We start from the raw sequence: 26,838 nt of genomic DNA on the forward strand, positions 1-26,838 counted from the left end.
GAAACTATCTTACCGAAAAATAATTTTGTTATATTATCACTCAATCCACATCTACTTACAAAAATTGAATGTATTTCCAAAATTTGAAGACAGCTAAAAATATGTCAGATTAGGTATAGGGAATGCTATACCATTTAAAAAATTGTATGTTTACTATATCACGTAGTTATTAATCACCCTGTAGAATTCCACATATTTTCCAAGAATGGAGAACATCATTGCCTACATTTTTTATAAACAAGTTTTTTGGATACCATACTTCAAATAGGATATTCATATTTCATAATAATTATCAATTTTAAAGCAAGGAATGTTCTATGAGATCCGTTTTTTTTGTGTGCAACTAAGTAGTTTTTTCTAAGTACTTGTGATTTAATAATTAAAACAAGACTATTTGACTCATAAGAATGTCTTTAATTAAAATATATTATTCTGTATTACAATGATACCTTAAATTTCATGAAAGGACAATAATAATTTTAGTTTTTATTTAAAACTTTTCAATTCAAATGTTAATGGTGAAAATTGAATGACAATTCATTAATGAAACAGAATCACAATATAAATATTATATTGATTACACATTATTAATATTTACTAACAACAACTGTAAAAGTAAGTAAAAAATTAATTCAAATATAATTTAGGGATTATTCAAAACTTCATGAACCTTGGAAATGCACAGGTTCGAACAAAAAAGGAATAAAAAAATATTGACCATTTTAATTTCATACTGAATTCAATACAAAGACAAATAAATGTTTTCAGTAATGTCGGATTTTATAATTTCGGTCGTACATTGACATCACGAAATGAGTGACTCAAGTTCATGAAATTTTTTAAGACCAATACATGTTTTACTGTAGAAAGAAACATAACATAGAAATAAGTAAACTATACAGGATAATTCAAGTGTAGTCAGAAATATTTATTAATACATCAATTTTACTACAACTATTTAAATCTACCACCTATTATTAAAGTTTCCAACTGGTCGATTGAAATCTGGAGCTGGCAATCTCTGTAAACCTCTTGGACCTGGTCTTGGTCCACCTCTATTAAAGTGATCATTGCCTCCCCTCGAACTATTAGGTCCACTCATTCTAGGACCCATAGCTCTTGGTGCTCCAAGTCCTGCCATCCCTCCATCGGGATGACCGAATCCCCTATCAGGACCGCCAAAGCCTTCAAGATTTTCTTCCATTCTATTTGGACCCCCACCAAATCTATTGGGGCCTCCAGCACCAAATCTGTCTGGTCCTGCAGGCATCCTCACCGGACCTCTTGAGTCAAATCTATCTGGTCCAGGAATATCAAATTTATCCGGACCGTCAACCCCGAACCTCTTAGGTGGTCCTCCAGGGCCTAGTCTGTCTTGAGCGCCCAGTCCAAATCTATCAGAAGCTCCAGGCCCAAAGCGATCTGGTCCTCCAGGTCCAAACCGTTCGGGTCCTCCAGGTCCAAACCGTTCGGGTCCTCCAGGTCCAAACCGATCCGGCCCTACGGTACCAAGCCGATCTGGTCCGGGTCCAAACCGGTCTGGTCCCCCAGGTCCAAACCGGTCTGGTCCCCCAGGTCCAAACCGATCCGGTCCCCCAGGTCCAAACCGATCCGGTCCTCCGGGTCCGAACCGATCTGGTCCTCCAGAACCAAACTGATTTGGTCCTCCAGGACCAAACTGATTTGGTCCTCCAGGACCAAACTGATTTGGTCCTCCAGGACCAAACTGATCTGGTCCTCCAGGACCAAAACGATCTGGTCCTCCACGTCCAAATCTATCTTGTCCAAACAGATCTGGTCCTCCAGGTCCAGGCCCCAATCGATCAGGAACTCTTGCTCCCATCATGCCTGGACCGCCAACTGGCAATCTATTTTGATCGAGTGGAAATCTATCAAAATTATTTCCAAATCTATCCATGTTCCCTGCGTCACCTGGGCCAAACCGATTAGGACCAAATTTATTTGGTCCAACAAATGCTAAAGGATTGTCTTCATTTGACGAAACCTTATTATCGTCTGATTTAAGTTGCGAAAGATCAAAATTCAATTTATGTTGACTTCTCTTTGGAGATCCAGGATTAATATTTGTGGTAGTGGGGTCATTTGAAGTCATACTTTTAACGTTATTTACTATACTAGCGAGACTTGCAATATTAATATTCAATAGTTTACTTAAATCAACATTCGTCATAGAAGGATTCGATGAAGGAGGTTTCCCCAATCCTAATAAATCAACACTTTTTGATGTTGAAGCATTCTTCTTGGTAATATTACTCATAAGATCCGATATTAAATCTTTAGCACTCTTTAAGTTAGGTTTTGAGCTATCGTACTTGAGGGTATCTGCTAATACATTTTTTGTACGTTCAATTTCCTTATCTTTGACTGATTTAACGACATCGTCAAATGAATATTCTTCTTCATCAGAATCTACCGTTACCTTCTTATCCTGTTTATCTGATTCTGTGTCTTTTTTTTCCTCGTCTTCATTTTCTTCCTCGGAATCAATGTTGACAAGCTGAAAAATATCTAAAATTAAAATGTGTGAAACATTTGGAACACAATAATTAATTAATGAAGATAGCACCTTTGACTCGAAGTAAATTACTTAAGATATTATTTTTGTAAAATTAGCAGTTAGCGTATTTGTACGAGGTCCCACTGCAAGATAACTATGTTCATAATGTGGTTAATCAAACTCACATTTTTACACATATTTAAAAATAGGAGAATACATTGATAAGGTTGCCAGTCAACGCCACTGGTTTAAAGTGTCCGTTGTATGCGTTTTCAAGCATGCGTTGATAGATAGTGTAAATAATATACATATTATCACTTTTCAAACCAGTGTCGTTGCGCGCTATCTCTATTTTATTTTATCTTTGATACCTCACGTGTTTTCTCAGGCAACCTCATATCATATTAAAAAAAATTAATTTGATTTAAAATTTATTTAATTTGATGTAAAAACATGTATATACGTCATGAGCAGCTTATGTTATTTAAAAAATAAATGAACGAAATAAAAATGTTGTTAAAAAATTAATTATCATTAATTGAATTGTTTGCGGCCACTTTTTGACTGGCAATCTGTTATCAATGTATTCTATTCTTAAATGTATGTAAAATCGTGAGTTTGATTATTTTTAAAGAGGACATTTTAAGAATTTACTTATTATATGACATATTTCGTATATCAAACTCAAAATTAGGATAGATGAACTATAGTAACAGATGACATACTGATCAAGTACGACAATGTTGGGTATTTGCTTCTTTTCGGTTCAATATATTTCATAACAAATTTGACAGTCTTGAAAATACGGAATACTAAATAAAGTCAAAGGATCTAGTCAGGTAAAGCGCTCATCTTTACGTAGGCTTACAGTCAGCGATTCTTGTTTCACTTGCGATTTTTACTGTTTACGTAGACAGTATACTTGTTGTGTACTTTAAACTGTTTTAAAATGAGTGAAATGCGTAAACGTAAGTACAAGTCAATAGAACAGAGACTACAAGCTCTGGAAAGATTGGACAAAGGAGAATCCGTGCAAAGTATTTGCAGAGATTTAAACGTGTGCAAAAGTACAATCAACGACTGGCGGTGCAATAGAAAAACTATCGAAGGCTTTTGTACACAGATTGAAACTAAAAAAGTTTTACAAAAGCGTTGCACACTGAGAAAAGCAAAACACGAATTGGTGGAAGATGCTCTGTGGTTGTGGTTCGTTCAAGAACGAAGAAGAGGAACCCCGTTAAGTGGACCAATCCTAAAAGAGAAGGCTATGATCTGGCATTCAAAGCTTCAACCAGAAGAGGCGTTCTCGGCTAGTGAGGGATGGTTCTTCAGATGGAAAAAGAGACACGGGGTCCATTTTATTGGAGTGTGTGGCGAGAAGCTGTCAGCAGACCCAACAGCGGCCAAAAATTTTTCTGCAAAATTTAAAAAAATCATAGGTGAGCAAAACTTGAGTCCTAAGCAAATCTAGAACATCAAGGAAACTGAGTTAAATTTTAGACTTCTGCCAAGAAAAACCTTTGCCACCCCACAAGAAATATCTAAGGCAAGATTTAAAGTCAGCAAAGAGAGGATAACGGTCGCCTTATGTTCAAATGCCTCGGGGAACAGCAACACAGCAGCAAAACCGAGAGCGTTTAAGAACATAAACATGGAAACTCTACCAGTGTATTACCGGTCGCAGAAAAGAGCATGGATGGACACATATTTGTACAGGAAATGGTTTGTGTGCGAATTTGTTCCGAAAGTGAAAAACCATTTGACAAAATTAAATCTGCCCATCAAAGCACTTCTACTGCTTGACAACGCGCCTACTCACCAGGAAGGTCTTTAGTGTGACGATGAAAAAGAAATTAAACTGCTGTTCCTGCCCCCCAATGTAACCAGTCTTCAACAGCCAATGGACCAAGTGGTCATTGAGTGCTTCAAGAGAAAGTATCGCCGAAAACTGCTTTCTGAAGTTCTTTCCAAACTGGAGGCTGATGACAACTTACACCTCTTAAAAGTGCTGAAGTCAGTTAATATGAAGGATCTTGTGTACATGTCGGTCAAGGCATACGACGAAATACCACCGTCGACGTTTGTAAAGTCTTGGAAAAAACTTTGGCCAAATATAAAAGATAATATTGACCAAGGAAACACATCAGCAGATGAGCCAAACAACATTCTTATTAACGAACCTAATGACAATGCAGCTCTATTGCACGACCTTCAGCAACAGCCGAACAGTGGTCCCATTGTTGAAGAAGATGTTTTGGAGTGGATCAACTTGAAAAGGAGCTACACAACGAGGTTTTCAACGACGACGAAATCGCCGAGTGTGTCATTCGCCAAGAAAAGGAGAAGGATAACGACACAGATGATGCTGAGAATGAAGAGGAAGATGAAGAAAATAAAATGAGTCACGCTGAAGACAAAGCAACTTTGCAACTGGCAGCTACCTACGTCGAACAGCAAAAAGAAGCAACTGTCATCGATGTAATGATTATTAAAAAGTGGCCTGACTTTGCACATCAAAAATCATTATAAAAGAAAATTAAAAAAAAATTACTGACTTTTTTTAGTGTTTGAGAAGCCAAACCACCAATGTGCAATATTTTTAAATTTTATTAGGCCTAGAGTTCTGTAAGTATTGTTTTATAGTATTTTTGTAACGGTCTAACAAGTGCTTTGTTTTTGTACAAATGTACAAATAATAAATCATACCACTCAGGGCATATCAACATTTGACATATTATCAGTACATAAATAAAATGAATAAAAAGAAAATCGCTGAAAACTTCTAAACTTTAGTCTACTTACATTACTATTATTAACTGAACTGGGACTGTTTTGGTCATGTTTAGAGTTTGGCTTATCTTCATCATCATCGTTTTCTGTTTCTTTTTGATCATCTTTATCTTTAGAATTTGAATCTAAACTGACAAATTTCCTTAATTTTTCTACTCGGTCGGGTTCTTGAAGCTCTAGCTTTTTCAAATAATTTATTAGATTGTGTTGTTCTTCAGTTGACAGATCTTTGAAATTTTGCAAAAGAGTCTGTAAATCTGAATCTGATAGGTTTTCCATATTACTTGTAGAATTTTTCCCTGGACTTGGAGTTAGAGGTTCTGTTAGTTGATCTAAGTTGACGTTGTCTGAGGGTTTATTTTGAGATCCTGCACCGGTCATCATTTGTAGGAATCCTGCAGTTGTTACAGGTTTTGTTGTAACTTTGGACGCTTCTGCCATAGCAACCTAGAAAAGAATACATATAATAATACATACGATAAATTAATATTAACATCACTGAAAGGACAAATAAAGATTAAATAACCTTTTCTATAATTATGTTTATTATGTTGTCCGTTTGCAACTGGAAGCTCATTAGCTCATAGCAAAAACAGATTTCTTTAAGTAATGTGTCATCTTTGGGTTATCTGCATGGTGTACAACTAATTACTTAAAATCATCACAAATAAATATTACTTACCACTGCATTAATAAGTTGTTCCAATTCAGCTTGTGTGACATCTGTTTTTCCTTGAGCTATAAGGGCGTTAGCGATTTGTCTAGCAATAGCAGCTTTATCGACCCCAGTACCAGAGTTTTGTCCGGTTTCCTTTGGAAGAAGTTTTTCTCGGTGTTTCTTTCTTTGACCAGCCTGGTGTATCAAAGCCGCTATCTTCTTTATAGCTTTTTTGTAAGCTCGTTGTTGAATATGGTCTACTAGCCCAGCAATCATTTGACCTATGTAAAGCAATATTTATATAAAAAGAAAAAGACAGTGAGGATTTGATATATAGTTGATTTGATATTAGTTTACGGATTTCATTATTTATATTTTGCTTTAGTAGAACTTATAATATTTCTACAAAAATATTATTGTCAACGAAGGCTCATTATTATGTTCAAACTTTAAGCTAATCGAGTAAAATGAACTAGCAACAGTAAAAAGTTGAAGCAGTGATATAGACTGTTATTTATGAATTTATTGGTACAATCAATTAATAGATGTGGCAACAAATTTACTATAGTCTGTCACACATTGACTTTTACGGTACAGGTTCTTATGACCAACAGTGATGCCAAATTTGATCAGAAACAGGTTTGAAGCAAATACACTTTTTTTCTATACCATAACTATAAATCACTTAGAAATTAATATTATTGACTTTTGTGGCTGTCAGGGGTTCTAAAACATTTTTTTTTTTGAAAAATACCTTTATGTGAATAAAATAAAAATAATTTTGTATAAAACATTTGTATAATAATGTATTTAAGCGCATAAATATGTTAAACCTTAATTAATAAGGTATCGACATAAATAATTCAAATGTATTTAAACTGTGTATTACTCCCGTCTTCCTCACTTTCACTGACACTGTCGTCATTAAGGTTTATTATAACTGGATCGATATTGTCCAGTAAATTATCGATATTCCACATCCGTTTTTCTATGCTAATTACGTGTTGCACGTAATGCTTCCATTTTTGTGAAGTAACTTGAGAGTACGCTTTATGTATTAGATTTTATACTTGTTCCTTCTTTAAGTTTATGTTTATGTCTTGCCACAAATCTTTTTATTTCACTCGGTATAATCCTCGATATGGAGGTAATCTTAGCAGCTTAACATTCTTACTTTTTGCAATTTCATCTATGATACGCTCATCATACTGCGATTTAAAATGAGCTACAACGTCCAACAGTTGGGATTTTAGCTATTCTAAATAAACATCCTTTGAATGCAACCACTCCTTTATTTCTTCCGTATTGTCAGAATTGCTCGGAATTCTTTCCAACTTCCTGGAGTGATACGACGCATTGTCCCTTACTATTACAGCTTTATCGGAAATATTTGGAAGAAGTTTAGTTTTAAACCAATTTTCAAAAGAGGTCCATCCATTTTGTCATGATAGTCTGCTGTATTTTCTTTGCTAAACAAGTTACTTCGGATCCATTAACAAAACCATCTTTACTTCCTGCATGCAGTAAAACGAAGCGTTGGCCACGTGCAGTAGGGGGTTTCAAGCCTGTAGTGAGTCCACGAACAAATGCATTCCTACGTGACGATACGGAAGTGTCCCTTCCATTCATAATTGACACTGTGACCAATATTTACCTATGATTCATCCAAATATACAATGCTGTAGTTTTGTTCCCGAATTGTACGAATTTCTCGCAAATATCGATGGCACCAAGAAATAATTTCGGGTTTTTCTATCAACACTGACTTTCTGTCCCGTTTTGTGTACACAAATCCCATGTCGTTTATTATTCTATGCAGTGTAGTTCTAGAAAAAATAGGTAGATGTTCGTCTTTATTTACTACTGCTAATAGAGAATGTAATGTTGAGGGTGTATTCTTATGAAAAAAATCATGCACTATTCGACGAATGCTACTCTTTGTTACTTCATCGTAAGTTTTATCACGCGATAATGAAATTAGCTTGTTCTTGGATCGTCTCTTTGCTGGTTGTAATCCAACTGCCGAGGAATTTTCTTTTCTTACAGAGTAAATTGTTTTTTCAGAAATGCCGGTTTCTACTGCCACTGTTTGTATTATTTTTGAAAGTGAAACATATCCTCGATTTACACGATAATTCATCATGTTGACTAAAATTTATTTCTCCCCTAATGACAATGCCTTCCCTTGGAGGTGTTTCAGAGTACCGTTCTCCATTAATAAATTCAATTGTTATAACACACAAAACCACAATAATAACTATAGTTGATATGAACTTCAACATTGAATCAAATGAACTAACTAAAAAATGAACTAACTAAAATTAATTTCAAGTTTACAATTTATACTAAATTTTAATGAGGGTGTAAAAACATTAAAATGACATTAATTTCAGGTTAGAAATCAGTCATTAAGAATAACAAAAAACTGCAATTAAGATCCAAATTTTCCAAATGAGCAATGAGTTACTCAATACAATGTTATCAGTAATAATTATAAGCTTATTTGATATTCTTTTTTATAATTTAATTTAGGTGAACTGACCATCAACAATTATAATTTATTTATTCTTAAGTGTTGTAGTGTATATATAATATAAAACTTTACTTATACTTGACTGATAATCTATTTTATATTTTTCTTGACATTACTTCAGAACTGTCTAAACTGTCAATACATAAATTAACAACCATAGAACAATATCCACTTTTAATGTTGGATATTCTAACATTCTTTACCAAAAAGTTATTACGCATATCGATTATAAAATTGCTGATTACTTTTCGAAAATGAAAAATCACTCACAAAAAACAATGAAAAATATTGTTTTATTACAATGCTATTGACTGTAACGGGTTAGTTTTAATTTAACATTTTTAGGACTCTGGTACTGTTCGATTGAAAATTCTTTTGAAGAAAATCGGCTTCGCCGCCCTAAAACACCCATAAGGATTGCATTGCCGTATGTTCTTGTACTGTAAAGTCAAGGAGGGACAGACTATAGAACATCATTGTTTAAATTCAAATATGGTCGTGCGAATTAATCGATACATTTCTCCTTTCTGTCAACCCTTCGACTCCTATAGCATCGGTCAGATAATGAATTTCGCTGTCGATAACGTGAAAGTCAATAAGATAGACAGACGCCAGTAAACAGTTGACCAGTACACACATAAAAGTTCGTTCGTTGTGCGTTTTGTACAAGAGTGTAAAAAACCACATTGAATTTACCGGTAAGTCCAAACCCAGTTACCTTAAACTTATACAATCATATGCAAACTACAGTAAAACAATATTTGATAGAAGAAGCTAATATTTTTTCCGTCTATATAGATTACAAGGACAAATAAAAATGCCACTCTTTCTCGTACGATACATTATATTATCACTCCATAATAAATGGTCTTTAGTATTTCGACAGCCAAAATTGAATACCTCAGTCACATCATGAGGAATACCGAAAGATATGGGTTGCTGCAATTAATTCTTCAAGGAAAAGTAGAAGGAAAACGAGGACCAGGAAGGCGAAGAATTTTCAGGCGGAAAAATCTACGTACGTGGTTCAAGAGTACAAGTATGTGGAACAGTTTAGCGATCATGACACGGAATTTGAGCAAGAGGATATCCCGGAAGCAATACCAACGATTGAAGAACAAACAATTAATAAAGATCAATCTGACAGATTATATTATTATGCGAAGGATGAAACTAAATGGAAGACATTTGCACCACCTACAAATATTCGCACACGACGGGAGAATACAGTTTCGCACTTACCAGGAACTATCCGAGAAGCAAAAAACGCAATTAGTCCCATTGAATCGTGGGATCTTCTAATGCAAAATATTATTGAACTTGTAGTGGAATACACCAATATTTATATTAGAGAGATATCTTGAAGATACAAAATACAAAACGACGTCAAACTTACATCTGTTCCGGAAATGAGAGCTTTTATTGGTTTGTTATATTTAGCAGGTTTGGATCACAGCTCTCGAACAAATTTAGAAGAATTTTGGGTTTTGATGATAAACAAACCAGAGACGAATAACTCAAAATCGATAAACTAGCTCCGATAAGAAAGATTTTTGAAACATTTGTAAAAAACAGTCAATCTTGTTATACCGTTGCTAATTATGTAATTCTCGATGAGACGCTTTTTGCTTTTCGTGGAAGGTGTAGATTCCGCATGTACATTCTAAACAAACCTAAAAGATATGGTATCAAAGTATTTGCCACTGTCGACGCAAAAACATTTTACACTAATAATATGGAAATATATGCTAGTCAACAACCTGCTGGACCATATAAAGTAGATAATTCATGTGCAGCAGTTACTATAAGGATGTGTGAACCTCTCTATGAAACAGGAAGAAATATTACGATGGATCGCTGGTTTGTTACTTGCAACCTTGTTATCCAACTGAAAAGAGAACACAGGCTAACGGTTGAGGGTACGATTCAGTCACAAAGAAAAGGATTGCCCCAATTATGACCAATGGGAAATACCGCCCTGTTGTTTTTGGTGTCTGTTTTTGGTTTTATAGCACATATGATGATGAGATCTAATGTAACCAAAAAGAGTAAAAATGTGATACTAATTTCCTCTTTCATCACACTGATACAGTAAACGAAACTAGCAAGAAGCCAGAGATGATTTTATTTCTTAATGATACCAAATGTGGAGTAGATATTGTAGATAAAATGTCGTCATCTTACGATGTGACTATAAATAGTAAACGATGGCCACTTGTAATTTTTTATGGGGCCCTAAATATCGCCATTATAAACGCTTTTGTAATTACCAAACATAATAATCCCAATACGGAATATACTAAACAACGAAGACAATTTATTAAACAATTAGGAGGAGACCTAGTAAAAAGTTATTTGGAATCAAGGGCTACAAGGTCAGGATTACATTCTAACATTCGACAAGCTGTTATGAAATACTCTGGAATGCCGACACAAAACCGACCTAATCGACCACTAGGTAAAAGAGGGCATTGCAAATACTACAAGAAAAGGAAAACCCGATATTTTTGCACATTTTTCAAATGTTAAATATGCATGGATCATATCGTAGCCTGCTGTGAGTATATTCAGCAAAAAAACATAAGAAACTATCCGCGCGATTAATTTTTCTGTAATTTCTGTGTCATAGAATTTTGCTGAACTCTTTGTGTTTTTTAATATAGTTTCATTATTGTTTTGATCAATTTTTGTGAAATAGAAGAACAATTTGATTTTTTGTAAGTGTGGTAAGCTGTCAAAATTATTATGTCAAATATATCACTTATTTTTGATCTACTTTAATTTAATACAAGGTAGGCATAAACAAACAAAATAGTTCCATCAGATGGAAGAAAATACCCTATTCGCTCCGTGCGTGACTGACGCGACACCTACCGCCTTCAATCTGACTGTTTTGGACCTACCAATTTTCAGGTTAAACATATGACATATGTTTGACATTGTTAAATACTTTTAATAATTTTAAATATATTTTTTCAGTTTATGTACAAAATAAATGTAGTATTAAAAACTGGGTTTCTCAAAATTCATCATAATATATCTTTTTAACCCCAAACGGAAAAGGAAGGGAAAAATCTAGTACTGGCAAATCAAGTTTTTCACGTGAAAGAGCATATAATTAAAAACAGTAATAGTAAAAGTTATGATATAAAAGCTAAAATCATCAGGCACTCTGCAGTTAGCTTGAAGCCTTATAAAATATCATTTAAGGTAAATTATTTAAATATTTCCTATTTCAATTGCATAAAAATGAGGTTATGTGATATTTACTTTTTCATATTAATAGCACGGATCCATCTTTTTCTTTTCTCTAATTTATATGTAATCTTTGGGAACCTATAAAAACTACACTTACTATTTTTGCTATTATTAGCACAATTAAATACGTAACATGTATTTGCACACATTTTTGATAAAATTTATGCGTAAAAAGATTCCAATTTTGTCATATTTCGCCGCTACGCACGCTGGCATCGTTTGAAGGTACCCCTACCATGGTCACGCACGGAGCGAATAATCACAAATAAAATATTGAGTTTCAAAAATACTAATTAAAAGAAAATAAAAATATAGCCTTATTTGTGGTCCCAATAGACCACCTTCGTGCGGTCTTGTTATTATTTAGACGTCGTCGATTGGAGTGTTAAACAGCGCCGGCTCTGACTCTGACGGCTCTAAATTAAGTGAGTTATGCGTAAATGTACGATAATTATATAAAGAAAATTAAGTGAGTTATTCGTAAATGTACGATAATTATATAAAGAAATTTGCAAAACGCAATTTGAAAAATATTGAAGATTAAATGCACATACTTTAAACAAGAATAAAATTAATTAAGAAATTGTACTTTTTTGCATTCATAAAATCACCCTTTTATGTTATGTAAGGTAAACGGTAACATAAATGCTATAAAGATTATACTCTACCTTTCAATTTTTCCTTCACCGTTTCAAATAAAACACAATTTATATCATTGTCGAGTAGTTGATCCGAGCTATTAGCCTCATTTTTTTCCAAAGCTAAAGCTTGAGCTAAAAGATCAATAACTTTGGGGCCTAAGGATCCTAAGCGATCTTCGAGTGCAGTAAGAATACGAAGAACTACTACCACATTAACTTCTGTATTGTCGTCATCTTCTTTTGGAGATAGAACCCTCACATCCATAGGAATTCTTTCACGCATAATTGGCATATGGTAAGGATCTACATCTGTAATAATAAAGCTGTTATTCGATATAAGTTATGTTATTATTATGAAGGTGTCTTTTCTATGGATTATACTTAGATTACTGACTTCGTTGATTTTTACGCAGATGTGCTTATGGTTAGAGCAAAAAAAAAAATAAAAAAACTAAAACATTATTTTAGACTTCCTATGTATAAGATAACAGAGTTTACTATTTTTGTTGGGAATTAGCCACACTTTTACTTTAATATTAAGTTTATTTGATTCTTCAATTTCCACTTCGGTAATATAACTACTTGAAATTATGGGAAAGTTATTAAAGTGACCAAATAGTTTGTAAGTTATTCAATTTTTTTATACCGGAGAGCGATTATTTAAACAAACGCAATCGATTCTTTGAGGCTTCAATTTTAAAATATATAAAAAAATTAAACATTCAACAGGTCCCTAGTTCTTCTTTATTAGTTCCTGCAGGTACATATCTATAGCATAAATTTCTGCTTGGAAAAGATAGTAGAGTAATTACCTAGGCTTTTACTCCTTGGTTTCTCTACGTATACTCCAGATATGACTCCTTCATTAGTTTCAGAGCCGTCTGTCAGCATTGATCTGCCACTGAGATTCATTCTATTCGACTTGCATTCGTGCTATCTGGAAAGAGACTAAACGACTTTTCGAAATTATATTTAGGTTGCATTGAATCTGTTACCACTTTCAACTCTGGATGACTTTTTATACCTCTCCAGATTTGATCCCGGTATCATTTCGCCCTGCTTCTTCATCGATCCTGTTATGATTAAGCATGCTTGTCGTTGAAGCTTTTTCAGCTTTAACATCATTCATACCCGTGCTTCATACGTAATCATAGATCTGACTACACTCATATATAACACGTAAATTTGCTTGGATTCCATACCCCATGATTTCCCATCGACATGTCGAAAGGGACAGCTTCGCTTTGTTGGATATTCTTTCTAGATAAGCTTTCCATGTAAGCCGCTTACCTAGCATTACTCCTAAACATTTGACTTTAATTAGCCTCTTTCGAGAGTTTCTCCATATAGAGGACATCCTATAGATATAGATGTTATGTAGGTTCCGGCTCCTTGAGACATTGACTACTACTTTTTTCCTAGGATTGAATGAGTTTTTCCCTGTCGCACGACCTAGTAAGGAAATTTAATGTTCTTTGGAGTGTGTTGGATAGAACATTTCTATATTTTCGTATTACCACATTTAATAGGCATGCACTTTATCCCTCTGCTCCAAGGAGCGACATTGATCATCCCCCTGGAGTGACCACAGAGAACCAGGCTATTTTCCAGCATTGCTTTGATCCAGTTGCAGATGTTATAGCATTAATAGAGTGATTGATTTTCTGAACTACCTCATTCAGTGCTGCTTCTGTTGATTTTCTTTCTTGATAGTCTGCCAAGAATTTTGTCTATTGTCTTTAACAGAAATTATTTAAGACTGATCGGCCTGCAGGATTTAGGTCCAATCCGTTTTATAGTATTCCATCCTCCCCTGGAGATTTAAATAAAGCAAAGTGGTTTATGTAAATTTCCAGTCTTCTTTTCTAGGACGTTTAGGTCGTCATAGGTTTCCATTCTGAGACTGCTCATTATTAATTGCTGAATCTGGGAAGTGGTTATGTAATAAGAGCTCTAACGTTTTCTTTTTAGATTCGGTAAAGATTCCATCAGGTCTTTTAAGTATTCTGTACCTGGTATCTGGAAAATAATCTTGCATTCTATTGCTGGTAGGTATATCTGGAATACTCGTAGATATATCTTTCTCCTACTGATCGTTATATCAATAACGTCCTTACCTTTATTATTCAATATGAGCCCTCCTCATAGAATGTAGTTAAAAAGATACTCACCTTGTTCACTGATCCTTTTCCTTCTCAATAGCATGTAATATGAATTTTTCGTACCACCATAGAAGGGGGATCTTTTGCAGCTCTATCACCTGGGAAGTATGCAGACCATACGTCTATATTCCGTCTGTCCGCTTCTTCCCATATAGTGATTTGAGCTGCAATCACATCTTCCTTACATAACCTGAAAGTAAGATGTGATTAATATCTTTCCTAAGTCCAATATATGCTCTGGGTTTTAACCCTTTTGAGCAATACACTACCTTAGTTAAGACGGATCCTAGGCCGACAATTCGACCTGTCTCAGTAACCCAAGGCTCCTAGATTAGTGCTATACCGGTAGCTTCATTTGCGAATCTTATGTCAATGGTATATGAAGCAACTGTTGCATGCTGAAGATTTGCCTGTATGAATTTAACCATTATTTGCTGTTGAATGATCTTTCTCCTAGACAGTTTACTCTCAATACATTACTATTTCTAGTTTTCGTTCTCCAGTTTCTAGATGAGTTCATCATTTGTTGTTATGATTCTTGCTGGTTCAGAAGATTTCATATGGTCCACGTAACATATTCATCTCAGTCTGCCAAGCTTTATCAGCTTAACCACATGTCAAATCCACACTAATATTTTCCATGTAGTCTTTGGTATATTTGGTATTGCCCCGGTAATTGTTACGTTATATTGGGTTTTCATTTTTGAATATGGGGACTACAACTCACACAAGACTTTTGCCTTTATCTCCAGGAAATAATTTGGCATTTAGAGAAATTTCCAGTCTCCTCTCGTATCGGTTTCAAAAGTTAAATTGAAAAATTTTTAGATTTTCATATTTATAATAAAATCCTCCTTAAAAGGAGGAAGATAAATAGATATATTCAATAAGGTGACTTTTGGCCTATTCCACTGCCATAGATTTTCATATTTATAATAAAATCCTCCTTAAAAGGAGGAAGATAAATAGATATATTCAATAAGGTGACTTTTGGCCTATTCCACTGCAACCTTTTCAGATCTATTGTGGTCCTCTAGCCCTAGATTACATTCTCTAGCCTGTCGCTTTTTAAAAGGTTCAATAACTTCCATGTACCTTTCTGCCGGTGGCTTTTCTTTCACCCAAAAGCCAACACAAAGGGAAAAGGTCAAGAACCAAGGTGCCAAGGTCAACGCCAGGATTCACAAAAGTCTAGATGGATGTGGATAAGCTTAAGACAGTCCAAAAAGCCATCTTGTTGACCACAGGTCTCCACAAGGAGGTAGTTCCAACCCTAAGGCCTTGGGAGGGCACACTTCTTAAGGTTTTGGAGGGGAAAGATATAAGCAAGCGGTACCCATGCACTGTCTTCGTACAGGGTGAAGATGGGGAACGTCTTGAGTACAAAAGGATCCTTAATAGACTAAGGATAAGTAACCTTGGGCTCAGGACACATCTATGAACAGTCTGGGGTAGCAAACCTTCAGACAAAAGGCTTTTATGGATCTTCTCAATAGATTCTGAATCTAGAGAACAGCTCCAGAAACTCCAAATATCACTTTTTTTCGAAATGGGAAAGTTAACTTTCCAATCCAAAGAAGGGAAGACACTGGAGGAGTTCTACTCCTAGTATGAGAACACTATTAGACCGTAGCCAGGTTACGGTGAGGGTCATAAGGGCAATGAAACGGCCAAACAAGGCTAATCAATGTCATTCGTTGGACCAAAACCCTTCTGCGGTGTTGCAAAGGCAGTAACAAAAACGGCTATAAGTGGGAGCTCACAAATCTCTGGAATGGTGAAGGAATTCAACGGGATAAAGACAAGCGAAACAGTTCATTTTTGAACATTTGCCAAAATTTATGGCAGACCTAATGAAAAAAAAAAAAAAGAACACAGAAAAGCAGTCAAAGCCATAGTAAGTCTACTTACATGATACTGTACGCTGAATAGGCAGTTGAAGCTGATGTAATTGACAGATGATGATTCTGTCACCTAGAGGAAGAAACAGCAGAGCACATTTTATGTCAGTAACTACAGTCAAAGTACCATCTAGAAAATATAACCTCGCAGTGGAATAGGCCAAAAGCCACTTAATTGAATTCATCTATCTATGTATCTAATGACTTTTGACGATGTATCTTTTTCCTTTTAGCGGCTTTGATGAAATTTCCTTGATTAAAACCCTTTTCACTGCTATGTAATCATAGTTTTGTTTCACCAGCCTACGGATAATGGTTTTTGATCTGCCAGATAGCTTTGCAGATTTAATCTCTTCGTCTGTCATGAGATCAACTTTCTTCCAACGACATTACTCTCAAAGGTATTTGGGGTTCCTTCCTTTTTAGCGTGGGGGATTTCTCTAGAACTTCCTGGCCTTTTGGCGTTCCAATTTGCTCTAGAACTTCCTGGCATTTCGGCGTTCGAATTTTCTATAGAACTTCCTGACATTTCGACGTTCGAATTATCTTTAGAACTTCCTGGCCTTTCGGCGTTCGAATTTTCTCTAGGACTTCCTGGAATTTCGGCGTTCGAATTTTCTTTCGAAACTCCTGGCTTTTTGGCGTTCTAATTTTTTCTAGAACTTCCTGGCCTTTTGGTGTTCCAATTTTTTCTAGAACTTTCTGGCATTTCGGCGTTAGAATTTTCTTTCGAACTTCCTGGCCATTCGGAGTTCGAATTTTCTTTAGAACTTCCTGGTATTTCGACGTTCAAATTTTCCTTAGAACTTTCTGGCATTTCGGCGTTCGTATTTTCTTTAGAACTTTCTGGCATTTCGGCGTTCGAATTTTCTTTCGAACTTCCTGGCATTTCGGCGTTCGAATTTTCTCTAGAACTTCCTAGCCTTTCGGCGTTCGAAATTTCTATAGAACTTCCTGACATTTCGACGTTCGAATTTTGCTTTCGAAATTCCTGCCTTTTTGGTGTTCCAATTTTTTAACTCTGGGTTTAATGACTTTTGACGATGTATCTTTTTCCTTTAGCGGCTTTGATGAAATTTTCCTTGATTAAAGCCCTTTTCACTGTTATGTAATCATAGTTTTGTTTCACCAGCCTACGGATATTGGTTTTTGATCTGCTAGATAGCTTTGCAGATTTAATCTCTTCGTCTGTCATGAGATCAACTTCTTCCAACGACATTACCCTCAAAGGTATTTGGGTTCCTTCCTTTTTAGCGTGAGAGATTTCTCTAGAACTTTCTGGCATTTCGGAGTTCGAATTTTCTCTAGAACTTCCTGGAATTTCGGCGTTTGAATTTTCTATAGAATTTCCTGACATTTCGACGTTCGAATTTTCTTTCGAAATTCCTGACTTTTGGAGTTCCAATTTTTTCTAGAACTTCCTGGAATTTCGGCGTTTGAATTTTCTATAGAACTTCCTGACATTTCGACGTTCGAATTTTCTTTCGAAATTCCTGACTTTTTGGTGTTCCCATTTTTTCTAGAACTTCCTGGCCTTTGGGCGTTCCAATTTTTTCTAGAACTTCCTGGCCTTTTGGCGTTCCAATTTTTTCTAGAACTTCCTGGCCTTTTGGCGTTCGAATTTTCTCTAGGATTTCCTGGCCTGTCGTGGTTCGAATTTTCACAAGAAGTTCCCTGCACTTGGGCTTTAGAAACCAAAGTAATCGTGATCTGACCAAAGCCGAAGAAGGGTCTGTAGTTTAATTTCTCCAAAGCTTTCACAGATGGATCGTCTATTAAGAAAATCCAGATATTTCCTGGACCAACGTTCTGGCATTCGAGTACTTTCCAGTGTTGTGTTCTCAGATCTCGATTCATCTTACCCAGTATGTTGAAAATGTTTTCAGCCGAGGCATCTTTATCCTCATCGGGTATGTATGCAACACATACCTCAGTTTTGGATAGATCGATTCCTTCGCACGCCTTAAGTTTTGCGCCTTCCCATGGGTTGAGTCTTTCAGTCACCTCAATGAGCCATTTGGAGCTTGTTTCGTCAACACATGTTACCTGAAGCCATCCCACCCGATGTTCGCAGCCGTAGAATTTAACTTCTGGCCGTTCTGGGTATATCCTGGACAGCTTGTAGGATGGCTTTCTGCAACTTCCTAAGATGATCATCATCCATTAGCTGTAGTGGGTACTCAGGGTGGATTATGTCTACCTTGATTCCGCTAGTTGTAGCTTCGTAATTCCTCTCTTCGTTCCGGAAACGTTTCATCTGTACATCCGCTTGAGTTCTTGTATCTGACCTGATTATTTCCCCAGGAGTATAGGTAGAAGAGGGATTATCCCCATCTTTCTCTTTCGGAGGGTTTCTTGATGGTTTTACCTGTTCCAGAGATTTGACATAAGGTATTCCTGGCCTTCTGGCGTTCCAATTTTCTCTAGAACTTTCTGGCATTTCGGCGTTCGAATTTTCTATAGAACTTTCTGGCATTTCGGCGTTCGAATTTTCTTTCGAACTTCCTGGCCATTCGGCGTTCGAATTTTCTTTAGAACTTCCTGGCATTTCGACGTTCAAATTTTCTATAGAACTTTCTGGCATTTCGGCGTTCGAATTTTCACAAGAAGTTCCCTGGACTTCGGCTTTAGAAACCAAAGTAATCGTGATCTGGCCAAAGCCGAAGAAGGGTCTGTAGTTTAATTTCTCCAAAGCTTTCACAGATGGATCGTCTATTAAGAAAATCCAAATATTTCCTGCACCAACGTTCTGGCATTCGAGTACTTTCCAGTGTTGTGTTCTCAGATCTCGATTCATCTTACCCAGTATGTTGAAAATGTTTTCAGCCGAGGCATCTTTATCCTCATCGGGTATGTATGCAACACATACCTCAGTTTTGGATAGATCGATTCCTTCGCACGCCTTAAGTTTTGCGCCTTCCCATGGGTTGAGTCTTTCAGTCACCTCAATGAGCCATTTGGAGCTTGTTTGGTCAACACATGTTACCTGAAGCCATCCCACCTGATGTTCGCAGCCGTAGAATTTAACTTCTGGGCCGTTCTCGGGTATATCCTGGACAGCTTGTAGGATGGCTCTCTGCAACTTCCTAAGATGATCATCATCCATTAGCTGTAGTGGGTACTCAGGGTGGATTATGTCTACCTTGATTCCGCTAGTTGTAGCTTCGTAATTCCTCTCCTCGTTTCGGAAACGTTTCATCTGTACATCCGCTTGAGTTCTTGTATCTGACCTGATTATTTCCCCAGAAGTATAGGTAGAAGAGGGTTTATCCCCGTCTTTCTCTTTCGGAGGGTTTCTTGATTGTTTTACCTGTTCCAGAGCTTTGACATAAGGTATTCCTGGCCTTTTGGCGTTCCAATTTTCTCTAGAACTTTCTGGCATTTCGGCGTTCGAATTTTCTATAGAACTTTCTGGCATTTCGGTGTTCGAATTTTCTATAGAACTTTCTGGCATTTGGGCGTTCGAATTTTCTTTCGAACTTCCTGGCCATTCGGCGTTCGAATTTTCTTTAGGACTTCCTGGCATTTCGACGTTTAAATTTTCTATAGAACTTTCTGGCATTTTGGCGTTCCAATTTTCTCTAAGATTTCCTGGCCTTTCGTGGTTCGAATTTTCATAAGAAGTTCCCTGCACTTCGGCTTTAGGAACCAAAGTAATCGTGATCTGACCAAAGCCGAAGAAGGGCCTGTAGTTTAATTTCTCCAAAGCTTTCACAGATGGATTGTCTATTAAGAAAATCCAGATATTTCCTGCACCAACGTTCTGGCATTCGAGTACTTTCCAGTGTTGTGTTCTCAGATCTCGATTCATCTTACCCAGTATGTTGAAAATGTTTTCAGCCGAGGCATCTTTATCCTCATCGGGTATGTATGCAACACATACCTCAGTTTTGGATAGATCGATTCCTTCGCACGCCTTAAGTTTTGCGCCTTCCCATGGGTTGAGTCTTTCAGTCACCTCAATGAGCCATTTGGAGCTTGTTTCGTCAACACATGTTACCTGAAGCCATCCCACCCGATGTTCGCAGCCGTAGAATTTAACTTCTGGGCCGTTCTCGGGTATATCCTGGACAGATTGTAGGATGGCTTTCTGCAACTTCCTAAGATGATCATCATCCATTAGCTGCAGTGGGTACTCAGGGTGGATTATGTCTACCTTGATTCCGCTAGTTGTAGCTTCGTAATTCCTCTCTTCGTTCCGGAAACGTTTCATCTGTACATCCGCTTGAGTTCTTGTATCTGACCTGATTATTTTCCCAGGAGTATAGGTGGAAGAGGGTTTATCCCCATCTTTCTCTTTCGGAGGGTTTCTTGATTGTTTTACCTGTTCCAGAGCTTTGACATAAGGTATTCCTGATCTCACAAGCCGTACTAACTGCTTCCGAGCCGCTCCACTAAGTCTTTTCTTTTTTCCCCCGAGTTTACGTTTTTTCTGTAATGCGAATAATAAGACTACTGTAATAGTTTTTCTACATACAGTTGAAATCGAAAACAAATAAAACTAAATACCTTTTGTACCTACCAAAGAAAACACAAAGTAAAAATAAAGTCAGTCTAAATCTCTGTACATTTCAGTTAATATAATATTATGTACTTATGTGCACAATCCTGCGTATTATAACGAATTCAGTAATATTTTTAACAGAACCAGGCCCGATCTGTTTTGAGGTGGATGTGAGAAGTGGCATTCTGATGTCTGAACTGAAAAAGTTGTGTGATAGAGCTTGTGGATTATCTTAATCAATCGTAAGTCCAGTCAAAATTTACAATGGTCGGATTAACTATATAATATATAATTATACTATTTTCTAATTAAATAGCTATTAAACCAGGAATATTTCGAAATATTTCTATTCTTAAGGAATAAGTTGAGATTGTTTACAATTATGTTTAACCCTTATCCGCGCAAGGTGAGTCCAACGGGCCCGAGACGCCAATTCTTTGATCATAACCTGATAAAACTTTTTTTTATTGAATTTTATGCATCACTGAATATGTTTAGAAGTAGGTTTCCTTCAACATAGTCATGAGTTATTCAAAATATTCATTATCATTTTTAAAATTATTGCGTCGAAAGAATTTTGTCACGTAAAGGGACAACACGGACCCGCCGGATCCTATTTGTATTTATACCTAAAGTCTAAATCTTTGTTACAGAAGTTAATCTGGCAGTCAGGTAATGTTTTTGTGGATTATCTAAACGACTTTTATGATTCCGGAAATCCAATAATAAAGTCTAAACGTGTAACAAACAATGAAAACATCTCTTTGATGTGAACATCAAAGAGATGCTTACAATAGGTGTTCTATCTATTCTAAATGAATTTTAAAAACTGATAATCATTGTTGGAATGCAATAATATTGTAACTAGGTACCTATACATATTTTGAAATAAATAATACATCTGCTATCAGTCGTTTGATATAAATGTTAGTATCGACAACTTAGCTCCTAAAATTATACTGAATTACAGTGAAAATAGATAGTGCGAATAAAATGTCCCGAAAACCATTATCAGCTGCGGAACTGCAAGACATTGCTAATAATTTATGGGATTCCGATGATGAAGAATCTCCTGAAGTATTCCTGTTGATTCCTTTTGTTTGTTTGTGGATGAAAAAATTGTGAACTAAATAGTGAAGTGTACAAATACAGAAGCCGAAAAAGTCGTGTGATAGAGAACTGAAAATATTGCGACTCTACATAGCTATATGCCTTTATTAGACTACTACTAACTGCAGGACCAATAACCATAATGTAGATATACTTTTTAGTAAGTTTTATGGATCTACTATATTTAAAGCTACCATGGGGTTAAAACGATTAAAAAATTTGCTAAGATTTGCTCGATTTGACGATAAGGACACGAGGTCTGAACGAAGAAGGAACGACAAATTAGCAGCAATACGCGATGTGTGGAATCAAGTCAACTTGTTCCGTACCAAGGTAGGTGTTCTTTCAAGCAGTATATGACTTCAAAGCCAGATAAGTATGGCATGAAAATATGGTGGGCCTGTGACTCAGAAACATATTACCCTTTAGGTGGAATACCATATACAGGAAAAAACGGAAATACAGTAGCCAAAGGTCTTGCATCTCAAGTTGTAAAGCAACTCGTTGAGCCTTATTATAATTCCAAGAGAAATGTGCCTTGCGATAACTATTTCACTGATCTTGCTTTTGCACATGAATTACTGGCAAATTCACTAACTCTTGTGGACACAGTGAAAAAAAAAATTGTTCCTCGGGAATTTCTACCAAACAGAAACCGTTTAGAAAAAAATTCCATTTTCGGATTCACTCCAAAAGCATCTCTTGTTTCTTACGTTCCGAAAAAACAAAGAAGTGTCCTAGTCCTGTCTACCATGCATCACAATGCTTACTGTGCAGATGATGTTGACAAAAAACCAGATATGATACTCTATTATAATAGTACAAAATGAGGTGTCGATACGCTAGACCAAATGGTTAATAAATATATGTGCACAAGACGAACAACCGTTGGCCTTTTGAATTTTTTATGAATATGACGTGGCTGGGGTAGCCTAAGTTATTACTTGGACAAATTTACATCCAAAATGGAACGAATACCAAAATGAAAAGCGAAGATTGTTTCTCACAACGCCAGTAGAACAACTAGTGTTGCCTCAAATTGAGAAGAAAATCAAGGGGACTATAATGGGAAACAAAACAGTGTATTGAAAAATTCTTACAGGAAGTTGAACTACACAATAAAAAGCAAAAACTAGAAAAACCTCCCGTTTTAACAACGAAAAGGTGTCACATGTGCCCAACAAAAAAGTACAGGAAACAAAAACTAATTTGTGAAATATGCAGTAGAAATTTGTGTAAAGATCACTGTATAATTAAAAAAGTTTGTAAGTATTGCAATAAAGAAAAGTAAATGACTAATCTATGTTCTTTTATTTTTATTATTTTTTTTAACGTAATAAATAATAATTTAATTTGTCATATCAATTTGCTATTCTAGTTGGGAATAAGCTGATCTTGTGGTTTAGTCCCAACTAAAATAGTAAATTGATATAACAAAGTATTAATTTGTAAAAGTAAAATAATACTACATATTCTTCTGACTTATGCGTTTTATTCATTTTGTAAAGATTGTTTTTGTCGGAACTTTTATATCTCAGGAACCACTGCTCGTAATTGAACTTTTTTTTTTAAGAAGCGTCTGTCCGAGTCTTTCAAAGTCGTTTTCTAAATTTAATTTAAACTAATAGCTACCGAGATACTCTATTTTTGTATAAGCCACAAAATTATTTGATATTTAAAAAAATTTAAATAATTTTTAAATATTTTAATGTTTTATTAATATTCGCGACGTATTTGAGATGGAGGATAAGTCAATTATTATTACTGAAGTAGTCACACAATTTTTTCTGTAAAAATCAGAATGCCACCTCTCACATCTAAATATATTCGTTTTTTCACACATCCGCCCTGGTCTATAATCTATGTTTTTTAACCTGTTTTTACCAACTTACGTGGTCTAACATCCCAAGGTAAATCAGCTACAGTTCTTATTCTTTCTTTTCCTTTCAAATCTCTTTCAAACGAAGTTTCTCTCACCAATCGCTTTCTTTCCCAACTCCTCTCTCTGGATTTTGATTTTCGGCGTACTGGTGAATTTTTAGAAAGAGATCGATTTCTGGAAAGTGATCGATTTCTGGAACGGGAGCGATTTCTGGAACGAGAACGATTTCTGGAACGAGAGCGATTTCGGGAACGGGAACGATTTATGGAACGGGAGCGATTTATGGAACGAGAACGATTCCTAGAACGGGAACGATTCCTGGAACGGGAGCGATTTCTGGAGGGTGACTTGGAAATTTTGTAATCTCTACCTCGATAGTCCCTAGATCTGTAAAGATTTAATGGATTTTACATAAAACCACAATTCTATAAATAAAAATTTTATGCAATGCATACATGATTATGACCACACAATACTGTAATATACAGTACCTGGCCAAATTATTAGGCCAAACATTAAAAATTTGCATTTTTTTAAATTAATAATTCTTATTAACAGGAATGTTATTTTTTCACATAGCAACATTTAATATAGTATGGTAACATTATTGTACTATTTTAACGTTGGAAACACCGCCCTATCCGCGATTTCTAGACAGCATTGCGTCCTGTCAACTAGTGTGCATTTTATAACCTCAAATACCGTCTGTGAACATTTGAATTCTAAACGGTTTTGACCTAAAATTTTATTGCAGAGGTGAGTGATTTAGCCTTTTTTTTATTATTTTTTAGATTATAAACATATGCAGTGAAGTTATTGGTATAATTAAGAGTATTTTACATTTTTAGATGGGGAAAAACGCTGATCTGTCACCAAAACGAGTAGGCTAGGTATTTGGACTCCTAAAAGCTGGACAAATATCTCAAAATGAAATAGCAGCAATGGTAGGAGTATCAAGAAGTTCTGTCAGGAATATAAAATAGAAAATTGCGTCTGGAGTCAGTAAGGGTCACAACGGAAGACATCGTGTGACTACTTCTAGGGATGATCGCAAAATAAGAGATATTTGCCTAGTAAACAGAAAGAAACCACTGCGAATGCTTACCCAAGAGATAAGAGATGAAGGAATTTGTGTTTCTGAAAGAACAGTTAGTCGGAGACTTATCGAAACAAACAGGTAGCTAGGCCACCAGCTCGAATGCCAAGGCTTACTCCGGCTATGATAAAGAAACGTTTCGAATTAGCACAAAAATACAAAAATTAGACAGTGGTAAACTGGAAAAGGGCATATTTGTGTTGTTTTGCTTAAATATCAATATTAAAAACTAAAAAAACATGAGCATTTATAAAAATTTTGTTCATTTCAGGTCTGCTTCTCGGACGAATCCGTTTTTTAAGTTTTGACAGAAAAAAACGAAGTTTGTTGTGCTCACCATCAAACACCCACCGTCACTCATGATCTGCTCTGTGGTATCCGGCAAAAGTACAGTCCGTCTCTCCGTGGTGGAAAACACGATGAGGCAAGACCAGTACCAGAAAGTACTCGAGACGAGACTTTTGCCACATCAGCAGGAATGGTTTCCTGGAGAAGAGGAACCCATATTTATGCACGATGGTGCTTCTTGCCACAAGGCTAAGAGTACTTATTTAAAACAAAAAAAAAATTAAAGTTCTTGACTGGCCAGGTAACTCGCCTGATATGAATGCTATTGTGAATAGGTGGGAAGTACTGAAGAGGGAGATTGCGAAAAAAAAAACATTACTAATAAAAGGGAGTTACTTGAGTGGGATCATAATCCTCACCTCCAGGAAACTATTCAAGCCTGTATCGAGAGCATGCTTCAACGTGTTCAAGCTCTTTTAGCAGCCAAATGCGAACATACAAAATATTAAATTTATCCCTACTTTGTAACAATTATACTTTTTTAATAAATAAAAGTTTTTGTTAACTTATTTAGTACAGTTTAATTACCTAAGAGGTAATATTCACAAAAAAGAAAAAAAAAACAGTAATTTTTGTCAAATATATTCATAGTCTGAGAGAAATATCTTCATATAGTAAATTTTTCCGTGCTTGGCCTAATAATTTGGCCAGGTACTGTATAGTGTAATCATACAATATATCAGTGAGTTGGAAGTTCCTGGAAAGCGTAGGAGAGAAAGACAAAAGTAGACCTGGTTGGAGACACGTACACAGGACATGTGTATATGTTTGCGAAGAGGATTAATATATTAGTATAACCCAAGATAAAAAACTTATATTGGAATACAATTAGAGAACCATATGGACAAAGAAAATTATGACGCCGTACATTTCAAGAGCAGCGGAGAAAATCATTTCTATCTCATTATATTCTCACGTTTAAATAAAACTCCTACAAAAATAACTTGGGTGTCAAAAGGTTAGAAAAGACTGGTCTTTTTTCACTTGCCCTAGCTTTCGATAATGGTTAACTTTTTCAAGGCTAAAAAAAAAACAAGAAAAAAATGTTATGTATATGGAATTTTGATGTCCCTAATGTATTTTAACCAGCTTATGGAAGAGTCTCTGTTTCCTATCCTTGTTGGAACAGTTGTGTTAATTGGATAGTTGCTATTTCACTGAGGTGTTTTAATTGTCCTCATGTTACTTTCTTGTAATTACTTTTCGCATATTCATTTTCGCTTGTCAGGAGTCAATACGATTAAGTCGTTATTGTTATATAAGATATTTCTGGGTTTTCACAGACTTACGGTCTCTTTAACCTTTTGGTTTAATTTAACCGTCTGTTACATTTCTTTTATCTATTGCCTTTTTTATCTGTTATCTGGCAATCTCCTTAGCGAGTCGTATATATTGCTGCTGTTTCCTCTTCTTAATTTGGCGTCTCTCTTCTATGAG

The 26,838-nt window shown here is 35.7% G+C and overlaps 1 protein-coding gene across 5 annotated transcripts in view; it reads right to left on the reverse strand.

The window, feature by feature from the left end:
• Positions 1 to 435: 435 nt before the first annotated feature.
• LOC140445678 (uncharacterized) overlaps positions 436 to 26,838 on the reverse strand; it is a 76,243-nt gene continuing 49,840 nt past the window's right edge. For 3 of the 5 annotated variants that reach the window (XM_072537923.1, XM_072537922.1, XM_072537919.1), the window contains 5 exons: positions 23,968 to 24,344; positions 12,426 to 12,707; positions 5,991 to 6,247; positions 5,321 to 5,755; positions 437 to 2,518 (listed from right to left, as the gene is read on the reverse strand). In XM_072537923.1, coding sequence (XP_072394024.1) covers positions 965 to 2,518; positions 5,321 to 5,755; positions 5,991 to 6,247; positions 12,426 to 12,707; positions 23,968 to 24,344 — 2,905 coding nt within the window. In that variant the 3' untranslated portion in view covers positions 437 to 964. Of the gene's footprint in view, positions 2,519 to 5,320; positions 5,756 to 5,990; positions 6,248 to 12,425; positions 12,708 to 23,967; positions 24,345 to 26,838 lie in introns of all 5 variants that reach the window. The other 2 variants (XM_072537920.1, XM_072537921.1) reach the window with 2 other exon arrangements.

This window comes from Diabrotica undecimpunctata, chromosome 7, assembly GCF_040954645.1.
Source record: "Diabrotica undecimpunctata isolate CICGRU chromosome 7, icDiaUnde3, whole genome shotgun sequence".
NCBI classification, from domain to species: Eukaryota; Metazoa; Arthropoda; class Insecta; order Coleoptera; family Chrysomelidae; genus Diabrotica; species Diabrotica undecimpunctata.